The sequence below is a fragment of the Phalacrocorax aristotelis genome, chromosome 5 (genome assembly GCF_949628215.1).
Source record: "Phalacrocorax aristotelis chromosome 5, bGulAri2.1, whole genome shotgun sequence".
NCBI classification, from domain to species: Eukaryota; Metazoa; Chordata; class Aves; order Suliformes; family Phalacrocoracidae; genus Phalacrocorax; species Phalacrocorax aristotelis.
In genome coordinates this window covers 52,236,096-52,260,326 of record NC_134280.1, presented here as the reverse complement: position 1 = coordinate 52,260,326, position 24,231 = coordinate 52,236,096, and the positions used below count along the sequence as shown (strand labels likewise).

Here is a 24,231-nt window from a genome sequence, read left to right as displayed (position 1 = left end):
TACATTGACACTCATAGCGGTAACAGCAGCCATTTTCATCAGGTACCAGTACTGCCGGATATTTGTTCGCACACGTAATTTCCTTTAGAGGTGGGCAGTGTGTTGGAATTAGTTCTACCTTGTTGTCTCCCTTACAGATGAGTTCTGTACAGTTGGATAATTTGTATCTTTGTCCAGGCTGCAAAATGAACAAAAATTGCTGTCACAGGAGTTTGACAGATGATGAACAGATATGAACTTTACTCATATATTTAGTTTAACAGCATACTGTTTCCAGTAATGGTGGTGTTGGAAAGGAAATTAATATGTGTTACTTCTCTTCAATTTGTGGTACTAATGATTTCTAATGTTGGCTAGAGGTATTCATAATTCTGACAATGATACGGAGGATCAGAAACTGTTTGGGTGTCCAAATCTGTAGCAAAGACTACAAGTGAAAACTTCACTGATAGTACAAGGTTGTCAATATTCTACTTAATTAAATTTTTTTGTATGCTAAAGAGGAGGGGAGAACCTTAATTCCAGCTATTTCTTCTGCACGAGGAGCTCTTCTGAGGTTTGGGGGGGGGGATAGGTCTTGGTTTAAGGGAACTGATGTCCTTTATACTAGCTATGTATGCTGTACTTCACTATCAGCACTGCCCATCTCTATTAAAAAAAAAAAAAAAAAAGAAGAAAAACCCCAGAATAACAGACTGTGCACAGAAGTACAGGTAAGAGGACATGAGAACAAAAACAGATACAAGTTCCCACAGTACCTTAAATTTTTCTATTTAGTGAAGAAATAATATACACAAGAAAACTTCCTCTGTTATTGCAGTAAGAAGGTTTGTTATTTATGCAATGAAGTGCATCAGAAAATGTTTTACTAGAACTAGAGTAATTAGAAAATATTATTGGAGCATGCTTTCTCACTATGAAAAAAAAGTATAAAGAAGGCACATACAAATTTATGCCATGTATATTGCCCATCACTAGCAAAATTACCCTAGAAATCTGCGCAGATAAGGTTTAGACTACAAACAGTTCTCTTCTGTTATCAACCTAACATTGATATTATTTCAAAAAACATGACATAATGCACCAACAACATACCTGTAGGGGAGGGTAAGAAGGAGAAACACAGCCAATACGTGAAGTGGAAGAGGGAGGAACTGATGTCGTTACAGTAGACCATTCAAAGGAAGTAGTGGTTAGAGTAGTAGTAACATTACAATACACAGCATGTCGTTCAATTGTACATCTTGGACCACAGAAGGCATAAAAACGACATCCATCACTATCCATTCTCTGGTAAATCAGATCACCTAAAAAAAAAAAAAAAAAAAACAAACAAAAAAACAAAAAACAAGGTCAAAAACAAAAAATGGGGGTAAAAAATATCCAAGTAAAACTAAAGAATATATCAAAATTAAAATTAAATATTATGAAAAATAAACACTAAGCAGTAAAGATGAGACATATATAAAGATAAAAGAAAATTAACTAACCAGGTGAAAAAATTTCATCCTGAACTTTACAGAAACATGGTGAAACAATGGTAGAAGAAGTGTTGGTGCAGCATGGTACAGATGTAGTAGTAACAGTGGTAACGCTAGTAGTGCTGGGCAAGGTAGTTTGGCAATTAGAGTTAGGACTACAGGTGGTGGAGGTCACGCTGGTGGAGGAGGGGGTAGGTGTCGTCGTGGGGCTGGTGGTGCTGGTGTAGGTTTGCGATGTGGTTTCTGAGGAGGTGGGCAGGGTGGTGGGGGAGTAGGACGTGGAGGTGGAGGTCGTGACTGTGGTGGAGGTTGGGGCGGTGCTGGTTGGTCTGGTGGTGGTGGTGGTGGTGGTGGGGCTGGTGGTGGTCGGCAGGGTGGTTGGGCAAGTGTTCTGAAGTGTGCAGCAGAGGACGCGGATCTTGTAGTTGAGGCACATCTTAAATTTGCCAGTCTGGTCCTCGTTCTTGCACACCAGCCCAAAGTGGACGTCGCACTGCACGACCTGTCCGACGTTTTGGATGGGAAGCTCGGGGTAGTCCTCCGCCCGGCACTCGATTTCCTTTGGACGTTGACAGAGTTCCTTCCCGGCGGCCCGGATGTGCTGGTAGGTTTCAAAGTCTCCCTGGCTGGGCCCCGAGGAGGGGAAGTCGACGTCGAACCATTCGCTCCAGGAGCACTCCTCGGTTTCACAGGGCGTAGTGGAGTGTGTGGTGGTGGAGGTCACGCTGGTGGAGGAGGGGGTAGGTGTCGTCGTGGGGCTGGTGGTGCTGGTGTAGGTTTGCGATGTGGTTTCTGAGGAGGTGGGCAGGGTGGTGGGGGAGTAGGACGTGGAGGTGGAGGTCGTGACTGTGGTGGAGGTTGGGGCGGTGCTGGTTGGTCTGGTGGTGGTGGTGGTGGTGGTGGGGCTGGTGGTGGTCGGCAGGGTGGTTGGGCAAGTGTTCTGAAGTGTGCAGCAGAGGACGCGGATCTTGTAGTTGAGGCACATCTTAAATTTGCCAGTCTGGTCCTCGTTCTTGCACACCAGCCCAAAGTGGACGTCGCACTGCACGACCTGTCCGACGTTTTGGATGGGAAGCTCGGGGTAGTCCTCCGCCCGGCACTCGATTTCCTTTGGACGTTGACAGAGTTCCTTCCCGGCGGCCCGGATGTGCTGGTAGGTTTCAAAGTCTCCCTGGCTGGGCCCCGAGGAGGGGAAGTCGACGTCGAACCATTCGCTCCAGGAGCACTCCTCGGTTTCACAGGGCGTAGTGGAGTGTGTGGTGGTGGAGGTCACGCTGGTGGAGGAGGGGGTAGGTGTCGTCGTGGGGCTGGTGGTGCTGGTGTAGGTTTGCGATGTGGTTTCTGAGGAGGTGGGCAGGGTGGTGGGGGAGTAGGACGTGGAGGTGGAGGTCGTGACTGTGGTGGAGGTTGGGGCGGTGCTGGTTGGTCTGGTGGTGGTGGTGGTGGGGCTGGTGGTGGTCGGCAGGGTGGTTGGGCAAGTGTTCTGAAGTGTGCAGCAGAGGACGCGGATCTTGTAGTTGAGGCACATCTTAAATTTGCCAGTCTGGTCCTCGTTCTTGCACACCAGCCCAAAGTGGACGTCGCACTGCACGACCTGTCCGACGTTTTGGATGGGAAGCTCGGGGTAGTCCTCCGCCCGGCACTCGATTTCCTTTGGACGTTGACAGAGTTCCTTCCCGGCGGCCCGGATGTGCTGGTAGGTTTCAAAGTCTCCCTGGCTGGGCCCCGAGGAGGGGAAGTCGACGTCGAACCATTCGCTCCAGGAGCACTCCTCGGTTTCACAGGGCGTAGTGGAGTGTGTGGTGGTGGAGGTCACGCTGGTGGAGGAGGGGGTAGGTGTCGTCGTGGGGCTGGTGGTGCTGGTGTAGGTTTGCGATGTGGTTTCTGAGGAGGTGGGCAGGGTGGTGGGGGAGTAGGACGTGGAGGTGGAGGTCGTGACTGTGGTGGAGGTTGGGGCGGTGCTGGTTGGTCTGGTGGTGGTGGTGGTGGTGGTGGGGCTGGTGGTGGTGGTGGTGGTGGGGCTGGTGGTGGTCGGCAGGGTGGTTGGGCAAGTGTTCTGAAGTGTGCAGCAGAGGACGCGGATCTTGTAGTTGAGGCACATCTTAAATTTGCCAGTCTGGTCCTCGTTCTTGCACACCAGCCCAAAGTGGACGTCGCACTGCACGACCTGTCCGACGTTTTGGATGGGAAGCTCGGGGTAGTCCTCCGCCCGGCACTCGATTTCCTTTGGACGTTGACAGAGTTCCTTCCCGGCGGCCCGGATGTGCTGGTAGGTTTCAAAGTCTCCCTGGCTGGGCCCCGAGGAGGGGAAGTCGACGTCGAACCATTCGCTCCAGGAGCACTCCTCGGTTTCACAGGGCGTAGTGGAGTGTGTGGTGGTGGAGGTCACGCTGGTGGAGGAGGGGGTAGGTGTCGTCGTGGGGCTGGTGGTGCTGGTGTAGGTTTGCGATGTGGTTTCTGAGGAGGTGGGCAGGGTGGTGGGGGAGTAGGACGTGGAGGTGGAGGTCGTGACTGTGGTGGAGGTTGGGGCGGTGCTGGTTGGTCTGGTGGTGGTGGTGGTGGTGGTGGGGCTGGTGGTGGTCGGCAGGGTGGTTGGGCAAGTGTTCTGAAGTGTGCAGCAGAGGACGCGGATCTTGTAGTTGAGGCACATCTTAAATTTGCCAGTCTGGTCCTCGTTCTTGCACACCAGCCCAAAGTGGACGTCGCACTGCACGACCTGTCCGACGTTTTGGATGGGAAGCTCGGGGTAGTCCTCCGCCCGGCACTCGATTTCCTTTGGACGTTGACAGAGTTCCTTCCCGGCGGCCCGGATGTGCTGGTAGGTTTCAAAGTCTCCCTGGCTGGGCCCCGAGGAGGGGAAGTCGACGTCGAACCATTCGCTCCAGGAGCACTCCTCGGTTTCACAGGGCGTAGTGGAGTGTGTGGTGGTGGAGGTCACGCTGGTGGAGGAGGGGGTAGGTGTCGTCGTGGGGCTGGTGGTGCTGGTGTAGGTTTGCGATGTGGTTTCTGAGGAGGTGGGCAGGGTGGTGGGGGAGTAGGACGTGGAGGTGGAGGTCGTGACTGTGGTGGAGGTTGGGGCGGTGCTGGTTGGTCTGGTGGTGGTGGTGGTGGTGGTGGGGCTGGTGGTGGTCGGCAGGGTGGTTGGGCAAGTGTTCTGAAGTGTGCAGCAGAGGACGCGGATCTTGTAGTTGAGGCACATCTTAAATTTGCCAGTCTGGTCCTCGTTCTTGCACACCAGCCCAAAGTGGACGTCGCACTGCACGACCTGTCCGACGTTTTGGATGGGAAGCTCGGGGTAGTCCTCCGCCCGGCACTCGATTTCCTTTGGACGTTGACAGAGTTCCTTCCCGGCGGCCCGGATGTGCTGGTAGGTTTCAAAGTCTCCCTGGCTGGGCCCCGAGGAGGGGAAGTCGACGTCGAACCATTCGCTCCAGGAGCACTCCTCGGTTTCACAGGGCGTAGTGGAGTGTGTGGTGGTGGAGGTCACGCTGGTGGAGGAGGGGGTAGGTGTCGTCGTGGGGCTGGTGGTGCTGGTGTAGGTTTGCGATGTGGTTTCTGAGGAGGTGGGCAGGGTGGTGGGGGAGTAGGACGTGGAGGTGGAGGTCGTGACTGTGGTGGAGGTTGGGGCGGTGCTGGTTGGTCTGGTGGTGGTGGTGGTGGTGGTGGGGCTGGTGGTGGTCGGCAGGGTGGTTGGGCAAGTGTTCTGAAGTGTGCAGCAGAGGACGCGGATCTTGTAGTTGAGGCACATCTTAAATTTGCCAGTCTGGTCCTCGTTCTTGCACACCAGCCCAAAGTGGACGTCGCACTGCACGACCTGTCCGACGTTTTGGATGGGAAGCTCGGGGTAGTCCTCCGCCCGGCACTCGATTTCCTTTGGACGTTGACAGAGTTCCTTCCCGGCGGCCCGGATGTGCTGGTAGGTTTCAAAGTCTCCCTGGCTGGGCCCCGAGGAGGGGAAGTCGACGTCGAACCATTCGCTCCAGGAGCACTCCTCGGTTTCACAGGGCGTAGTGGAGTGTGTGGTGGTGGAGGTCACGCTGGTGGAGGAGGGGGTAGGTGTCGTCGTGGGGCTGGTGGTGCTGGTGTAGGTTTGCGATGTGGTTTCTGAGGAGGTGGGCAGGGTGGTGGGGGAGTAGGACGTGGAGGTGGAGGTCGTGACTGTGGTGGAGGTTGGGGCGGTGCTGGTTGGTCTGGTGGTGGTGGTGGTGGTGGTGGGGCTGGTGGTGGTCGGCAGGGTGGTTGGGCAAGTGTTCTGAAGTGTGCAGCAGAGGACGCGGATCTTGTAGTTGAGGCACATCTTAAATTTGCCAGTCTGGTCCTCGTTCTTGCACACCAGCCCAAAGTGGACGTCGCACTGCACGACCTGTCCGATGTTTTGGATGGGAAGCTCGGGGTAGTCCTCCGCCCGGCACTCGATTTCCTTTGGACGTTGACAGAGTTCCTTCCCGGCGGCCCGGATGTGCTGGTAGGTTTCAAAGTCTCCCTGGCTGGGCCCCGAGGAGGGGAAGTCGACGTCGAACCATTCGCTCCAGGAGCACTCCTCGGTTTCACAGGGCGTAGTGGAGTGTGTGGTGGTGGAGGTCACGCTGGTGGAGGAGGGGGTAGGTGTCGTCGTGGGGCTGGTGGTGCTGGTGTAGGTTTGCGATGTGGTTTCTGAGGAGGTGGGCAGGGTGGTGGGGGAGTAGGACGTGGAGGTGGAGGTCGTGACTGTGGTGGAGGTTGGGGCGGTGCTGGTTGGTCTGGTGGTGGTGGTGGTGGTGGTGGGGCTGGTGGTGGTCGGCAGGGTGGTTGGGCAAGTGTTCTGAAGTGTGCAGCAGAGGACGCGGATCTTGTAGTTGAGGCACATCTTAAATTTGCCAGTCTGGTCCTCGTTCTTGCACACCAGCCCAAAGTGGACGTCGCACTGCACGACCTGTCCGACGTTTTGGATGGGAAGCTCGGGGTAGTCCTCCGCCCGGCACTCGATTTCCTTTGGACGTTGACAGAGTTCCTTCCCGGCGGCCCGGATGTGCTGGTAGGTTTCAAAGTCTCCCTGGCTGGGCCCCGAGGAGGGGAAGTCGACGTCGAACCATTCGCTCCAGGAGCACTCCTCGGTTTCACAGGGCGTAGTGGAGTGTGTGGTGGTGGAGGTCACGCTGGTGGAGGAGGGGGTAGGTGTCGTCGTGGGGCTGGTGGTGCTGGTGTAGGTTTGCGATGTGGTTTCTGAGGAGGTGGGCAGGGTGGTGGGGGAGTAGGACGTGGAGGTGGAGGTCGTGACTGTGGTGGAGGTTGGGGCGGTGCTGGTTGGTCTGGTGGTGGTGGTGGTGGTGGTGGGGCTGGTGGTGGTCGGCAGGGTGGTTGGGCAAGTGTTCTGAAGTGTGCAGCAGAGGACGCGGATCTTGTAGTTGAGGCACATCTTAAATTTGCCAGTCTGGTCCTCGTTCTTGCACACCAGCCCAAAGTGGACGTCGCACTGCACGACCTGTCCGACGTTTTGGATGGGAAGCTCGGGGTAGTCCTCCGCCCGGCACTCGATTTCCTTTGGACGTTGACAGAGTTCCTTCCCGGCGGCCCGGATGTGCTGGTAGGTTTCAAAGTCTCCCTGGCTGGGCCCCGAGGAGGGGAAGTCGACGTCGAACCATTCGCTCCAGGAGCACTCCTCGGTTTCACAGGGCGTAGTGGAGTGTGTGGTGGTGGAGGTCACGCTGGTGGAGGAGGGGGTAGGTGTCGTCGTGGGGCTGGTGGTGCTGGTGTAGGTTTGCGATGTGGTTTCTGAGGAGGTGGGCAGGGTGGTGGGGGAGTAGGACGTGGAGGTGGAGGTCGTGACTGTGGTGGAGGTTGGGGCGGTGCTGGTTGGTCTGGTGGTGGTGGTGGTGGTGGTGGGGCTGGTGGTGGTCGGCAGGGTGGTTGGGCAAGTGTTCTGAAGTGTGCAGCAGAGGACGCGGATCTTGTAGTTGAGGCACATCTTAAATTTGCCAGTCTGGTCCTCGTTCTTGCACACCAGCCCAAAGTGGACGTCGCACTGCACGACCTGTCCGACGTTTTGGATGGGAAGCTCGGGGTAGTCCTCCGCCCGGCACTCGATTTCCTTTGGACGTTGACAGAGTTCCTTCCCGGCGGCCCGGATGTGCTGGTAGGTTTCAAAGTCTCCCTGGCTGGGCCCCGAGGAGGGGAAGTCGACGTCGAACCATTCGCTCCAGGAGCACTCCTCGGTTTCACAGGGCGTAGTGGAGTGTGTGGTGGTGGAGGTCACGCTGGTGGAGGAGGGGGTAGGTGTCGTCGTGGGGCTGGTGGTGCTGGTGTAGGTTTGCGATGTGGTTTCTGAGGAGGTGGGCAGGGTGGTGGGGGAGTAGGACGTGGAGGTGGAGGTCGTGACTGTGGTGGAGGTTGGGGCGGTGCTGGTTGGTCTGGTGGTGGTGGTGGTGGTGGTGGGGCTGGTGGTGGTCGGCAGGGTGGTTGGGCAAGTGTTCTGAAGTGTGCAGCAGAGGACGCGGATCTTGTAGTTGAGGCACATCTTAAATTTGCCAGTCTGGTCCTCGTTCTTGCACACCAGCCCAAAGTGGACGTCGCACTGCACGACCTGTCCGACGTTTTGGATGGGAAGCTCGGGGTAGTCCTCCGCCCGGCACTCGATTTCCTTTGGACGTTGACAGAGTTCCTTCCCGGCGGCCCGGATGTGCTGGTAGGTTTCAAAGTCTCCCTGGCTGGGCCCCGAGGAGGGGAAGTCGACGTCGAACCATTCGCTCCAGGAGCACTCCTCGGTTTCACAGGGCGTAGTGGAGTGTGTGGTGGTGGAGGTCACGCTGGTGGAGGAGGGGGTAGGTGTCGTCGTGGGGCTGGTGGTGCTGGTGTAGGTTTGCGATGTGGTTTCTGAGGAGGTGGGCAGGGTGGTGGGGGAGTAGGACGTGGAGGTGGAGGTCGTGACTGTGGTGGAGGTTGGGGCGGTGCTGGTTGGTCTGGTGGTGGTGGTGGTGGTGGTGGGGCTGGTGGTGGTCGGCAGGGTGGTTGGGCAAGTGTTCTGAAGTGTGCAGCAGAGGACGCGGATCTTGTAGTTGAGGCACATCTTAAATTTGCCAGTCTGGTCCTCGTTCTTGCACACCAGCCCAAAGTGGACGTCGCACTGCACGACCTGTCCGACGTTTTGGATGGGAAGCTCGGGGTAGTCCTCCGCCCGGCACTCGATTTCCTTTGGACGTTGACAGAGTTCCTTCCCGGCGGCCCGGATGTGCTGGTAGGTTTCAAAGTCTCCCTGGCTGGGCCCCGAGGAGGGGAAGTCGACGTCGAACCATTCGCTCCAGGAGCACTCCTCGGTTTCACAGGGCGTAGTGGAGTGTGTGGTGGTGGAGGTCACGCTGGTGGAGGAGGGGGTAGGTGTCGTCGTGGGGCTGGTGGTGCTGGTGTAGGTTTGCGATGTGGTTTCTGAGGAGGTGGGCAGGGTGGTGGGGGAGTAGGACGTGGAGGTGGAGGTCGTGACTGTGGTGGAGGTTGGGGCGGTGCTGGTTGGTCTGGTGGTGGTGGTGGTGGTGGTGGGGCTGGTGGTGGTCGGCAGGGTGGTTGGGCAAGTGTTCTGAAGTGTGCAGCAGAGGACGCGGATCTTGTAGTTGAGGCACATCTTAAATTTGCCAGTCTGGTCCTCGTTCTTGCACACCAGCCCAAAGTGGACGTCGCACTGCACGACCTGTCCGACGTTTTGGATGGGAAGCTCGGGGTAGTCCTCCGCCCGGCACTCGATTTCCTTTGGACGTTGACAGAGTTCCTTCCCGGCGGCCTGGATGTGCTGGTAGGTTTCAAAGTCTCCCTGGCTGGGCCCCGAGGAGGGGAAGTCGACGTCGAACCATTCGCTCCAGGAGCACTCCTCGGTTTCACAGGGCGTAGTGGAGTGTGTGGTGGTGGAGGTCACGCTGGTGGAGGAGGGGGTAGGTGTCGTCGTGGGGCTGGTGGTGCTGGTGTAGGTTTGCGATGTGGTTTCTGAGGAGGTGGGCAGGGTGGTGGGGGAGTAGGACGTGGAGGTGGAGGTCGTGACTGTGGTGGAGGTTGGGGCGGTGCTGGTTGGTCTGGTGGTGGTGGTGGTGGTGGTGGGGCTGGTGGTGGTCGGCAGGGTGGTTGGGCAAGTGTTCTGAAGTGTGCAGCAGAGGACGCGGATCTTGTAGTTGAGGCACATCTTAAATTTGCCAGTCTGGTCCTCGTTCTTGCACACCAGCCCAAAGTGGACGTCGCACTGCACGACCTGTCCGACGTTTTGGATGGGAAGCTCGGGGTAGTCCTCCGCCCGGCACTCGATTTCCTTTGGACGTTGACAGAGTTCCTTCCCGGCGGCCCGGATGTGCTGGTAGGTTTCAAAGTCTCCCTGGCTGGGCCCCGAGGAGGGGAAGTCGACGTCGAACCATTCGCTCCAGGAGCACTCCTCGGTTTCACAGGGCGTAGTGGAGTGTGTGGTGGTGGAGGTCACGCTGGTGGAGGAGGGGGTAGGTGTCGTCGTGGGGCTGGTGGTGCTGGTGTAGGTTTGCGATGTGGTTTCTGAGGAGGTGGGCAGGGTGGTGGGGGAGTAGGACGTGGAGGTGGAGGTCGTGACTGTGGTGGAGGTTGGGGCGGTGCTGGTTGGTCTGGTGGTGGTGGTGGTGGTGGTGGGGCTGGTGGTGGTCGGCAGGGTGGTTGGGCAAGTGTTCTGAAGTGTGCAGCAGAGGACGCGGATCTTGTAGTTGAGGCACATCTTAAATTTGCCAGTCTGGTCCTCGTTCTTGCACACCAGCCCAAAGTGGACGTCGCACTGCACGACCTGTCCGACGTTTTGGATGGGAAGCTCGGGGTAGTCCTCCGCCCGGCACTCGATTTCCTTTGGACGTTGACAGAGTTCCTTCCCGGCGGCCCGGATGTGCTGGTAGGTTTCAAAGTCTCCCTGGCTGGGCCCCGAGGAGGGGAAGTCGACGTCGAACCATTCGCTCCAGGAGCACTCCTCGGTTTCACAGGGCGTAGTGGAGTGTGTGGTGGTGGAGGTCACGCTGGTGGAGGAGGGGGTAGGTGTCGTCGTGGGGCTGGTGGTGCTGGTGTAGGTTTGCGATGTGGTTTCTGAGGAGGTGGGCAGGGTGGTGGGGGAGTAGGACGTGGAGGTGGAGGTCGTGACTGTGGTGGAGGTTGGGGCGGTGCTGGTTGGTCTGGTGGTGGTGGTGGTGGTGGTGGGGCTGGTGGTGGTCGGCAGGGTGGTTGGGCAAGTGTTCTGAAGTGTGCAGCAGAGGACGCGGATCTTGTAGTTGAGGCACATCTTAAATTTGCCAGTCTGGTCCTCGTTCTTGCACACCAGCCCAAAGTGGACGTCGCACTGCACGACCTGTCCGACGTTTTGGATGGGAAGCTCGGGGTAGTCCTCCGCCCGGCACTCGATTTCCTTTGGACGTTGACAGAGTTCCTTCCCGGCGGCCTGGATGTGCTGGTAGGTTTCAAAGTCTCCCTGGCTGGGCCCCGAGGAGGGGAAGTCGACGTCGAACCATTCGCTCCAGGAGCACTCCTCGGTTTCACAGGGCGTAGTGGAGTGTGTGGTGGTGGAGGTCACGCTGGTGGAGGAGGGGGTAGGTGTCGTCGTGGGGCTGGTGGTGCTGGTGTAGGTTTGCGATGTGGTTTCTGAGGAGGTGGGCAGGGTGGTGGGGGAGTAGGACGTGGAGGTGGAGGTCGTGACTGTGGTGGAGGTTGGGGCGGTGCTGGTTGGTCTGGTGGTGGTGGTGGTGGTGGTGGGGCTGGTGGTGGTCGGCAGGGTGGTTGGGCAAGTGTTCTGAAGTGTGCAGCAGAGGACGCGGATCTTGTAGTTGAGGCACATCTTAAATTTGCCAGTCTGGTCCTCGTTCTTGCACACCAGCCCAAAGTGGACGTCGCACTGCACGACCTGTCCGACGTTTTGGATGGGAAGCTCGGGGTAGTCCTCCGCCCGGCACTCGATTTCCTTTGGACGTTGACAGAGTTCCTTCCCGGCGGCCCGGATGTGCTGGTAGGTTTCAAAGTCTCCCTGGCTGGGCCCCGAGGAGGGGAAGTCGACGTCGAACCATTCGCTCCAGGAGCACTCCTCGGTTTCACAGGGCGTAGTGGAGTGTGTGGTGGTGGAGGTCACGCTGGTGGAGGAGGGGGTAGGTGTCGTCGTGGGGCTGGTGGTGCTGGTGTAGGTTTGCGATGTGGTTTCTGAGGAGGTGGGCAGGGTGGTGGGGGAGTAGGACGTGGAGGTGGAGGTCGTGACTGTGGTGGAGGTTGGGGCGGTGCTGGTTGGTCTGGTGGTGGTGGTGGTGGTGGTGGGGCTGGTGGTGGTCGGCAGGGTGGTTGGGCAAGTGTTCTGAAGTGTGCAGCAGAGGACGCGGATCTTGTAGTTGAGGCACATCTTAAATTTGCCAGTCTGGTCCTCGTTCTTGCACACCAGCCCAAAGTGGACGTCGCACTGCACGACCTGTCCGACGTTTTGGATGGGAAGCTCGGGGTAGTCCTCCGCCCGGCACTCGATTTCCTTTGGACGTTGACAGAGTTCCTTCCCGGCGGCCCGGATGTGCTGGTAGGTTTCAAAGTCTCCCTGGCTGGGCCCCGAGGAGGGGAAGTCGACGTCGAACCATTCGCTCCAGGAGCACTCCTCGGTTTCACAGGGCGTAGTGGAGTGTGTGGTGGTGGAGGTCACGCTGGTGGAGGAGGGGGTAGGTGTCGTCGTGGGGCTGGTGGTGCTGGTGTAGGTTTGCGATGTGGTTTCTGAGGAGGTGGGCAGGGTGGTGGGGGAGTAGGACGTGGAGGTGGAGGTCGTGACTGTGGTGGAGGTTGGGGCGGTGCTGGTTGGTCTGGTGGTGGTGGTGGTGGTGGTGGGGCTGGTGGTGGTCGGCAGGGTGGTTGGGCAAGTGTTCTGAAGTGTGCAGCAGAGGACGCGGATCTTGTAGTTGAGGCACATCTTAAATTTGCCAGTCTGGTCCTCGTTCTTGCACACCAGCCCAAAGTGGACGTCGCACTGCACGACCTGTCCGACGTTTTGGATGGGAAGCTCGGGGTAGTCCTCCGCCCGGCACTCGATTTCCTTTGGACGTTGACAGAGTTCCTTCCCGGCGGCCCGGATGTGCTGGTAGGTTTCAAAGTCTCCCTGGCTGGGCCCCGAGGAGGGGAAGTCGACGTCGAACCATTCGCTCCAGGAGCACTCCTCGGTTTCACAGGGCGTAGTGGAGTGTGTGGTGGTGGAGGTCACGCTGGTGGAGGAGGGGGTAGGTGTCGTCGTGGGGCTGGTGGTGCTGGTGTAGGTTTGCGATGTGGTTTCTGAGGAGGTGGGCAGGGTGGTGGGGGAGTAGGACGTGGAGGTGGAGGTCGTGACTGTGGTGGAGGTTGGGGCGGTGCTGGTTGGTCTGGTGGTGGTGGTGGTGGTGGTGGGGCTGGTGGTGGTCGGCAGGGTGGTTGGGCAAGTGTTCTGAAGTGTGCAGCAGAGGACGCGGATCTTGTAGTTGAGGCACATCTTAAATTTGCCAGTCTGGTCCTCGTTCTTGCACACCAGCCCAAAGTGGACGTCGCACTGCACGACCTGTCCGACGTTTTGGATGGGAAGCTCGGGGTAGTCCTCCGCCCGGCACTCGATTTCCTTTGGACGTTGACAGAGTTCCTTCCCGGCGGCCCGGATGTGCTGGTAGGTTTCAAAGTCTCCCTGGCTGGGCCCCGAGGAGGGGAAGTCGACGTCGAACCATTCGCTCCAGGAGCACTCCTCGGTTTCACAGGGCGTAGTGGAGTGTGTGGTGGTGGAGGTCACGCTGGTGGAGGAGGGGGTAGGTGTCGTCGTGGGGCTGGTGGTGCTGGTGTAGGTTTGCGATGTGGTTTCTGAGGAGGTGGGCAGGGTGGTGGGGGAGTAGGACGTGGAGGTGGAGGTCGTGACTGTGGTGGAGGTTGGGGCGGTGCTGGTTGGTCTGGTGGTGGTGGTGGTGGTGGTGGGGCTGGTGGTGGTCGGCAGGGTGGTTGGGCAAGTGTTCTGAAGTGTGCAGCAGAGGACGCGGATCTTGTAGTTGAGGCACATCTTAAATTTGCCAGTCTGGTCCTCGTTCTTGCACACCAGCCCAAAGTGGACGTCGCACTGCACGACCTGTCCGACGTTTTGGATGGGAAGCTCGGGGTAGTCCTCCGCCCGGCACTCGATTTCCTTTGGACGTTGACAGAGTTCCTTCCCGGCGGCCCGGATGTGCTGGTAGGTTTCAAAGTCTCCCTGGCTGGGCCCCGAGGAGGGGAAGTCGACGTCGAACCATTCGCTCCAGGAGCACTCCTCGGTTTCACAGGGCGTAGTGGAGTGTGTGGTGGTGGAGGTCACGCTGGTGGAGGAGGGGGTAGGTGTCGTCGTGGGGCTGGTGGTGCTGGTGTAGGTTTGCGATGTGGTTTCTGAGGAGGTGGGCAGGGTGGTGGGGGAGTAGGACGTGGAGGTGGAGGTCGTGACTGTGGTGGAGGTTGGGGCGGTGCTGGTTGGTCTGGTGGTGGTGGTGGTGGTGGTGGGGCTGGTGGTGGTCGGCAGGGTGGTTGGGCAAGTGTTCTGAAGTGTGCAGCAGAGGACGCGGATCTTGTAGTTGAGGCACATCTTAAATTTGCCAGTCTGGTCCTCGTTCTTGCACACCAGCCCAAAGTGGACGTCGCACTGCACGACCTGTCCGACGTTTTGGATGGGAAGCTCGGGGTAGTCCTCCGCCCGGCACTCGATTTCCTTTGGACGTTGACAGAGTTCCTTCCCGGCGGCCCGGATGTGCTGGTAGGTTTCAAAGTCTCCCTGGCTGGGCCCCGAGGAGGGGAAGTCGACGTCGAACCATTCGCTCCAGGAGCACTCCTCGGTTTCACAGGGCGTAGTGGAGTGTGTGGTGGTGGAGGTCACGCTGGTGGAGGAGGGGGTAGGTGTCGTCGTGGGGCTGGTGGTGCTGGTGTAGGTTTGCGATGTGGTTTCTGAGGAGGTGGGCAGGGTGGTGGGGGAGTAGGACGTGGAGGTGGAGGTCGTGACTGTGGTGGAGGTTGGGGCGGTGCTGGTTGGTCTGGTGGTGGTGGTGGTGGTGGTGGGGCTGGTGGTGGTCGGCAGGGTGGTTGGGCAAGTGTTCTGAAGTGTGCAGCAGAGGACGCGGATCTTGTAGTTGAGGCACATCTTAAATTTGCCAGTCTGGTCCTCGTTCTTGCACACCAGCCCAAAGTGGACGTCGCACTGCACGACCTGTCCGACGTTTTGGATGGGAAGCTCGGGGTAGTCCTCCGCCCGGCACTCGATTTCCTTTGGACGTTGACAGAGTTCCTTCCCGGCGGCCCGGATGTGCTGGTAGGTTTCAAAGTCTCCCTGGCTGGGCCCCGAGGAGGGGAAGTCGACGTCGAACCATTCGCTCCAGGAGCACTCCTCGGTTTCACAGGGCGTAGTGGAGTGTGTGGTGGTGGAGGTCACGCTGGTGGAGGAGGGGGTAGGTGTCGTCGTGGGGCTGGTGGTGCTGGTGTAGGTTTGCGATGTGGTTTCTGAGGAGGTGGGCAGGGTGGTGGGGGAGTAGGACGTGGAGGTGGAGGTCGTGACTGTGGTGGAGTTTTTCATTGTTGTTTCTGTTTCTTTTTGGGTTTGTGTTGTCGGTTTTGATGTTGGTCTATTAATGTGTTCTGTTTTTGGTGGTGTTGTTGGTATTGCAGTTGTCTTTGGTTTTGTTTGCAAGTGTTGTGTTGTCTCTTTTGTGGATATTGTACTTAGAATTCCTGTAGTCAGCATTGTTGTGTGTGAGATTTGTGTCGTTGTTGGGAGAGCTGTAGTTGAGTTGCACAGTACTGTTCGATTTTCACAGCATTTAAATCTTAGTTCATAATTGTAACAGATTGGTGGCAATTGATCTTTATTGTAGCATATCAACCCTTCTTCTGTATTACATATTATATGTTGCTCCAGGAGTTGATATGGTGTGTTAGGGAACCTTACTGCTCTGCATTCAACTTCCTGTCTGTTTTCACATACTTTGTATCCCTTACTTTCAATTTTCTCTATTGTGTCAAAATCTCCATCATTGTATCCAGATCCTGGGTAACTGACGTCATACCACATTGACCAGTAACATTCTTCTTCAGTGCAACTACTAGGTGTTGAATGAGAGGTGGTGACAGGTGTTGTTGTTTCGGTTGTGGTTGTGGTTCTTTTTTTAGTCACTGATGGTGTGAATGTTGTACTTTCAGAAGTTGTAGAAACTGATGATGTTGTAGTGGTTGAAAATGATCTAATTTCTTCAGTTGGATTTGGTGGTTCTGTGCTCGTAGCTGCAGTTGTGATTGGTGTTGACATGCTGAAATGTGTTGTGGAGGAGCATGGTTCAAAAACACAGCATAAGATTCTGATTTCATAATTGTTGCACATTTTTGAAATTTGATCTTTGTTGTAACATATAAGCCCAGATATTGTACTGCATTCTACATTTTGGCCAAGGTCTTCCAGTGGTATATTAGGGAATTTCTCTGCTCTGCATTGAACATCCCTTGGAGTTTTACAGACTTCATAACCTTTAGCTCTCAAATCATTAAAGGTTTCAAAATCTCCACCATCGTAGCCAGGGGTTTGCAGACTTCCGTCGTACCATTCTGACCACTCACAGACTTCATGAACGCATACTGATGTAGTTGGTGACACTGTGAAAGAGAAAAAGAAGAGACCACAAAACTTCGATTAAATTCCTGTGGATTTTCTCTTTTTTATTACATTAAATTGGCTGAAATTTTTCCTTAGATAATTTTCTTACTTTGTGAGCCTGTAAATTGTGCATCAGTTTAGTGTACCTGTAATGTAATATGAAGTAGAGAAGAAAATCCATGACCCACCAATTTAACATACTGATGTACTTGGAACTGTTTCTTCCTAAGAGAATGCCATTTATCCTTTACAAAGTGCTGCAATAAGTCTTAAGCCTAATTTGTACGCATTGGGGGTGGGGGAAATCACATTTTTTTTGCATTTGATTCAGTGTAATTGTTTGGTTTGTTTCTTGCTTCAATATTTATTAGTCTCTCTGGAATGTCAAAGCCTGGATTAAAATCCAGTGGAAAGAATAACATTTAGTCTATGTATCAAGATTCACAGGTACTTTTTTCTTCAAATCAGTGAACTCCTCATGTAATATGCTGCATTTTCTTTGCTTCTCTATTTGAAGTAAAAGATGACTAATGCAGCATTATTAGTACCCCTTAACTTTGTACTTTAGCTCTGGTCTTAAGAAACCATGTATTGGTTGGTGAGCCGTACATAAGTTTTGCAGGTGAATTCTCATTGTGAAATGGCTGGAAAATGGCTAACGAATTGCAGCAGTGCTGATGATTTCTGTGTTTTCAAAACTTGTAGTTCTAAATTTTATACTGGATACTTATTTCATTAAACAGCATGTGCCCATAGTAACTAGAGATTACCAACCTGAAGAATGCTGAAAAGGAATTCTAGAGATTAAAATTTCAGTATTTCAATGCCAATACCCGAGCAATCCACTTAGTACTGTAATTATGAATACCATGAACCCTACCAGGAATTTTACAGAAATTAATAATTCTGTAATTTAATAGGAAAAATAACAAATTATTCATTCAGTAAAGATTATTCCAGAAATAGGTACAATTACAGATAATAAATCTGATACCGTTTTTTCTCATTCACTATGAAATAATAGTATCAAACCACTGTGCAGTGGTTTCCATTTTAGTGTTTTGGAAGTGGTTTTCTTTTCTATTTTTATTTCTTTTTATTAGTTTGGTTACTGAATACTGATTAAAGCCAAATGCTAATAACAAATGAGACTTCTGTCATTTATGTTGTAAGCGTGGGCATGGTTTGGAGCTATATTTTACTCACTACTGAGCAGCATATGCACCTATGGTCTATAAAGGATGTACCTGTGGAAGTAGTGGCAGGTGGTGTAGAGCTGAAGTGAGATGTTGTGGGTGATATTGAGGTACTACAGTCAAAGTAACTCCTTTGAATTGTTCCATTGGGACCACAGGTTGCAACAATACATGCTCCTATGCCATCTGTAGTATCATAGATCACATCTTTATAGTTGTATTTCTTTCCCTCATAAATGCAGACACATTCTGTAAATCAGAAGAGAGTGTTATTCCTCGGTATCTGAAACACAGAGCCGAGTACATCGAATGCATCCTATTCAAATAAAACCAACTTTGTCAACATACCATATTCATTATATCTGCATTTTTCGCCATCATGTGTGCATTCACTGGAAAAGAGAAAAAAGGTGATGATGAATTTGAATATATTGGTTCATGACATCATTTTATTGTTTCAATTTTTTCCTATCGATCCTTTGCTATTCATTGTACATTTAAATGTAGAAAGACCCTATCATCTCTGAGGTAGATATTCAGTTCTGCACAAATTCAGGTTAGGTGGGATCATTCAGTTTTCTGCTAAAAAGGCAACTCTTCTATGCCAGCATACTAAACATGCAGTATCCTTATCAGTGCTTTTGGAGGCTGGGCAAAGATGTGGGGAGAGGTGATTTAAAATGTTCTTATCTCCCTGATAGGTACACTTATTTTTTGGAAGGAAAAGTGCAGTAAGTGTATCATTTGAGAAAGGATTACTGTATCACTGGGTGTTGAGGTTGTCTACACAGAGAATTTCCATCAGACTTCCAAATGGAAGAGAATGCAAGAATGCATTCTGTTTTTAAAGGGAATTTATCATCTGGTAAGGACTGAATCTTGATATATTTATTTACAGTGACTATGGATATCTGTAGAGTAAATAAACTTAAGTAAATACAGATATGTATTTAACAGGTTAGGTTTAGTGCTGTTAACAGGCAATGTTAATAGATGATGCATACAAAGTTGTCTATGAACTGCAAAACTTGCTGTGAAGGTTGGGTTAACTCAGATGGTCTTTGTGCCAAGCTCTTTGGCATTCTGGCTAGCACTGCCTACAGTGTTCAAGTGTAGCTACTTTAAAGGTATCTTAGGACAGGTGTTAACTGCTTCACAACTGGTTCTGCTAACTTTCTGCTATTTGATAGAATGCTTAGCAGCACTTGTCCCAACATGTCCTCAATTCTGACAGAATGTATAGGAATACTTGCTGACAGTTGCAAATATGCAAGTACCATTGCAATGACAGAAAAAAGCTCAAAACAATGAAGATCAGTTGCCTGCCAACTTCTAAATAATTTCACATAATGATTTTAGGGATATCTTAACAAAAATTCTCAGACTGTTGCTGTCTCAGACTATTCAACAGCCTATGACTGGCCTAGTTCCTATTAGCAAGCAAAAATATTAAAGCATGATGAATTATGTTCCACAACTTTAAAATCAATGTTTAAAAATCTTTACTAATCCTACCATGATTGACAATTCTGCTTGGAAGGCATCTGCATTCCTGGTTTGTAATTTTTTCCATTTTCATAACAACCACAATTAGAAACACAAGTCATGGTTTCTTCATCAAAATAGGACTTATTCTTTGGACAGTGTGGATAGCAGCCTGCAATAAAAAATTAGTTATGTTGATACTAGGCTTTTCATAAGTACAAATAACCCTATACTCTGCTTATATCAGCTTTCCCCATATTATCCCATATGGTAAGTGGAATGTCAGACCCTGTTACTGCTAGTCCTTGATTGCACATTAAGGTTTGGAGCATATTGTCCTCATCTTCACTCCAAACAGGTTCATGATCCATTAGGGAATAAGACACTAGTTAGAAAACCTCTTATAATTTCTAAGACAAACATAATATACTGAGTAATATAAATTTTGTTAATGATATTGCATTTTAGCTTTTTATAAGTAGAATGAGATATGCATAATTATGTTTACCTTCCAAACCTCTCAACTCATGAAGGCAGTTCCCGCTTGGATTATTACAGGTCTTCATACAAGGGGCTCCACATGCCTTGTAGTGCCACTCGCATTCCCCTTGTGGATTGTAGTAATCACAGAACAGAGCTAGAGAAAGGAGAAATGACAGAAAAAGACCTTTGATCTTTCTGCTTTACAGTCTTTCAGTTTTGCTGAGTAAAAATTCCATACAATCAGCACAATCACATAGGTAGTGAACAGTGTATGGTCTTATTTCTAATTTAATAAAATTGTTACAATCCTACCACCCTTTGAGACCAATTAAGCATGAAAAATCAAATACTTGAATCACTGATTGTAGTTAGTATGCACTAATATTTATTTACATTGAGCTTGATGCATTATAGTTCACCAGTTGTGTACCATGGGTGACAAGTAGATCAGACACTAATGGCACCACTGTTAAAGTTACTATCAATGGTTTCATTTTAACAAGATAGATTGGCTTCCAGTGATTTACCCAACTTGCTTTGTGTTTTTTTGTTGGATTTAGAATACAGCAGTGCCTCTTACAAATACAATTTTATCCTTCTTCCTTTCTTCATTCTACTTGTTTTTCTTTTTTTCTTCTCTGTTTTCTGTCCCCCTGGACCCCTTCATAAAGTAGTAGGGTGAGACTCACGACAAATGGATGGGGTTCTCCATGAAATGCAGATGTCCAGTTCATTGCATGCTTGAGCATAGGCAGCTACTGCTGTACAGAAACATTCACAGTCTCCTCCAGTGTCACATGCACAAGCATCATCCACACATGCTTGATAATATTCATTTGGTTCAACCTGTTGGAGAAAACATTTGAGTTTTCATGCACTGGTCCTCTTTAAAAAGGCATTCACTGTCCTAAAAAAGCTGAATAAAATATCTGAAACTGACAACTCTGTATGTGTGAGAAAGATAAGAAAGGAAAAAACCATGAGAATTATTTCAAAAATCAAGAAGAAAATGTAGAATAAAGTTATTACTAATAAGTTGCAATGCTAAGAACTATTTGGTGTTGAAGATACATTTGCAGAAAGAACTCTGTTACATTACTACAAGCTAGCACACAGTCATATATATCAGGTGGCAAATATTTATATTAATAGAAAATTATGCCATTAGAAAATAAACATATCCTGAAATTTATCAGTGATTGTCCCTTCTATTAAAAAAAACCCCCGACTATCCATTTCTTTTGTGTACTTGTTCAAGGCACAAACTGAGAAACCGAAAGTGAAAATACTCCCTAGAACTTGGTCTGACTTCCCTTTGTTGAGTGTGACAAAGTGTATTTTAGTGTATTTTTCAGCTATCCCACATAAAAATTAATGTAATCTCTGGCTCAAGACAATTTAAGACTGAAGTTTTTGTCATACCTGGGAGTGACAGTTCGCAAACACTTCACTGGTAATAATGCTGCATTGCCTCTGTGCCCAGGCTTTCCTGTATGGGTTCGCAGTGCATGGATCCTTGGTACGATTGGCATTTGGGCAACTAGAAGACACCTTCCAGCTATTTGCAAACTCCAGCACATGTCCTACCACAGACTGACTGCGAGTAGTGAAGTCATTATTTCCATTGCCATCATAGTTTCCGCAAAGTCCACAGACATGTCCCTGCATAGGAATAAACATAAAATGACAAAGATCAGTAAGGTATGGTTTCTCAGTATCTGCAAGTAACAGACCTCAGGATGAATCTTATTTAAGATTATCTGGGCCTCTTCAGCAACTGTCTTGGACATTTTCATAAAATACCTTTAATGAAGAGATGTCTCTAACTTGTTGTTGGACAGGAAGCAGAGTAGACTCATGGTTTTTGTTCTTAGTATCGAGCTAATTAGTTTTATCTAATCCTGAACATACTTCTTTGGTGAGGGCTTTTCATGAAGAAAGCTACTGACATAGTTGCTATTACGCCATTGCTGAATAACATAATTTAAGGTAAATGAGTAGTACACAGTCTAAGTCAACAGTACAGGATAATAATATGCCATTGCTACTCTTTCAGTCTTCTGGTTACAGCCTAAATTTTCATTTTTTTCTTTGAGAGATAACATTAATATGTTTCAGAAATAATTTTATCCAGTTTTTTTTTATTTTAAAATGTACCTGAAAGCTGGGACTAAGTTTGATGAATATACTGGTTTTCTTGTCCCACATGAGTATGAGACCAACAGTAGTGTCAACCACCAAGTAGATGCCCATGGAACGGATTTGGAATGGCATTTTTCCTCCAGGTGCCCTCTGGATGACATCAGAGTGTTCATCACTGAGTACCAGCTCATAGTTCTAGGACAGGAAAAGAAAAAGTTAGAGGCCAATTTAAAAAGTCACCCACTGGGTACAGTTTTAGATACTGCCAGTAAATGTTGAAATAACAACTCTATTATCCTCAAAATTATTCCATTCAACAACCTCATGTCAAGCAATTTCTCTTCAGAATTCTCTCCTTTGATTTCACTAGCAGAAAGCAGAATTGTTGGCAGTGAGCAAAGAAGTGTAGTAACATTTTCACTGTCTTGGAGGACACTTCTACAATGCATTATATCTGGGTCAGCTTGTTCTTTCATTTTGGCACATTAGGCCAGGGTACAACTTATTAAAGAAAATACTTACCCCCAGGAAAATTTTAATAGACTTAGAGCAGGTGGTTCCTGTAGTGCCACAGGGAATGTTCTCAGTGATGACTCTGAATGTTCCCTGATTCATACCTTGTTGACCACAGTAGTTCTGAAACAGGGGAATGATATTCAGTGTTAACTATACCACATAGTCATATGTAAAATGCAAAGTACTTCAATAGTGCAAAAATCTGGGAAGGAATCTGTTACCTGGACCAGAACATATTCACAGTCGCCTTCAAAATCAAAGCGTTTGCCATCAAAGGTGGTGTAATGTCCATCTCCATAAACAGAGCAGGTTTCCAGGCAAGGTTCCTCGGAGCAGTGCCATTTTCTGTTTCTGCATGTGCTACATAGGATGAAGAGCACTCCAGATATAAAAACCAGGCATACACATGGTATAGCTATATGTACATTCCTGCATGCACATCAATCTGATTTTACAATGTGTTAAACCTATAATGAAAAAATAAGGTTGGCTTATTCTCAGAAATGCAGCATAGCTCAAGAGTGTTTGGGATTTACCCAAAGACTGTGTTACTTCATGATGTCATGAATAATTTGAATTAGAAGATAATTTCTAACCTAAATTTACCCTAATGTTACATTTCCAAATCCTGTTGGATGTATTGAAATGTAGGGATTGCCTGCAAGAAGAAAAGCTTTCTTGACGCGAATGAATATGACAACATGCAAACCACATTGTTCTTCTGACCACTTGCAATTTCTGTGCTGTGTGGCATTGTGAAAAACAGACAGAGGTTGCTTTTTAGGTACTAAGTGGATCAACTTATGTAGGATTCCTTCCGATAAATCTCAATACTGCTAGAGTGAAATGCTGTAGTTCACCTAGAGCTCGAACTATTCCCTTTCAGATGCTTGAAAATGATATTTTTCAATATGTTTTTACCAGTTGTTACAACCAACTCTGATTGATTCTCCTGGATTGTAGGAATTCCCGTTGTGAACACAGGGACAGTCTTCTGGAGCTATACAGCCACCTTTGCCATCTAACACTTGGTTATGAGGACATACGCAGCCAGAGACACAGCGGGTACTGTACTGTAAAGACCATACAGAAAACATGACTTGAAACATTTCTCTGATGGAGGAGTCCAGCTGCAGCTGGTAACTGTAAAAGAGATCTAGTTTAATATGCTTTCAGCTGGGTGTAAAGAGTCTATACTTACACATTCCATATCTAGAGTCTGACAGCTCTTCTGGCATCCTGCTCCTACTACATCTGCAGTGACATTGCCACAGTCAATATAGACCATGGGAGGTATACAGACTGAAAGAGACAAAACCCATGAGAAACATGAGGTCAACCATGTATGTATATCTTTGTGTTTTCTTAATGTGGACTGAAGAAAATAAAACCTCCTTTATGGGATACCTTAATATAGTGCATTTGACCAAAAAGAGAAACTGAATATTGTTTTAAAGTCATGCTCATCTGATTTTTGTGCTTATGCTAGTCATAGGAATTAATATTTAGTTAGCTTCACTAAACACTTCCTTTCAGAAAAAAAAATAAAAATAAAAATAAAAAAACAAAGATCCTGGTTTACTTTGTATTTGTTTTAGGCTTTTGCTACTTCTATTTTATTTAAAATGTGGATGGTTTTCACCTCATGTTTAGTGAGGTGACTAAGTATTCTTTTCCCCTGGGTAACCCAGAGGGTTATAACTTGTTTCAGACATCTGAAAGGTAAGACAATGTTTCTTTATATTTTGGGAATATCCTCTACATTAAAGAAGACATCAGTTCATTTTCTTCTTTGATTTCAGAGTTGTACAATTTGCATCACTATGACAAAAAAAAAAAAAAAAGAGAGAGAACTGAAAAGGGTGAAGATGGAAAGGGAGAATTAAAGAAAATCTTAAGTGATATATTACCTGGTTCAGGTTTCTCTCCAATGCAGCTCAGCTTTCCATAGGTGCAAGTGCTATAAAAAAAAAAAAAAGAATGGATATGTTTTTGCTTCTGTTAAGTTTCAGTGTGTTTCCTAATGAATTTGAAATAATGAAAATTACTGTGTGATAAAATGGTGAAAATGTGTCCGTTATCAGAATAGGCTGTACTATTCAAAAATATTTTCTATTACAACAGACCAAAATACAAGTATATTCTACATAAAGACAGGTTTGCTCTGTCCATTTGCCTGGTTAAAAACTGTCCTTCAGAATAGTTCAGATTCCTTTCATAAAGGGAGTAATCTGTAATGGAATTATCACGTGCCTTTCACCATGGAACAAATCTTTTAGTCATGTATAAGAAAAGTATGTGTGGTGGGGAATGAGTGAGTGACTGGCTGGGTGGGTGTTTGGCTGAT

The 24,231-nt window shown here is 49.9% G+C and overlaps 1 protein-coding gene across 1 annotated transcript in view; it reads right to left on the bottom strand.

Annotated features, from left to right (window-relative positions):
• Nucleotides 1-24,231, bottom strand: part of MUC5AC (mucin 5AC, oligomeric mucus/gel-forming) — a 54,376-nt gene that overhangs the window by 12,426 nt on the left and 17,719 nt on the right. Inside the window, exons 19-33 of the mRNA XM_075092519.1 lie at nt 23,795-23,844; nt 23,086-23,186; nt 22,806-22,957; nt 22,106-22,244; nt 21,891-22,004; nt 21,384-21,563; nt 20,649-20,888; nt 19,916-20,072; nt 19,252-19,380; nt 18,774-18,915; nt 17,607-17,650; nt 17,310-17,507; nt 1,491-16,061; nt 1,096-1,307; nt 4-178 (exon numbers count right to left, since the gene is read on the bottom strand). Coding sequence (XP_074948620.1) covers nt 4-178; nt 1,096-1,307; nt 1,491-16,061; nt 17,310-17,507; nt 17,607-17,650; nt 18,774-18,915; nt 19,252-19,380; nt 19,916-20,072; nt 20,649-20,888; nt 21,384-21,563; nt 21,891-22,004; nt 22,106-22,244; nt 22,806-22,957; nt 23,086-23,186; nt 23,795-23,844 — 16,604 coding nt within the window. The remainder of the gene's footprint in view (nt 1-3; nt 179-1,095; nt 1,308-1,490; nt 16,062-17,309; nt 17,508-17,606; nt 17,651-18,773; nt 18,916-19,251; nt 19,381-19,915; nt 20,073-20,648; nt 20,889-21,383; nt 21,564-21,890; nt 22,005-22,105; nt 22,245-22,805; nt 22,958-23,085; nt 23,187-23,794; nt 23,845-24,231) is intronic.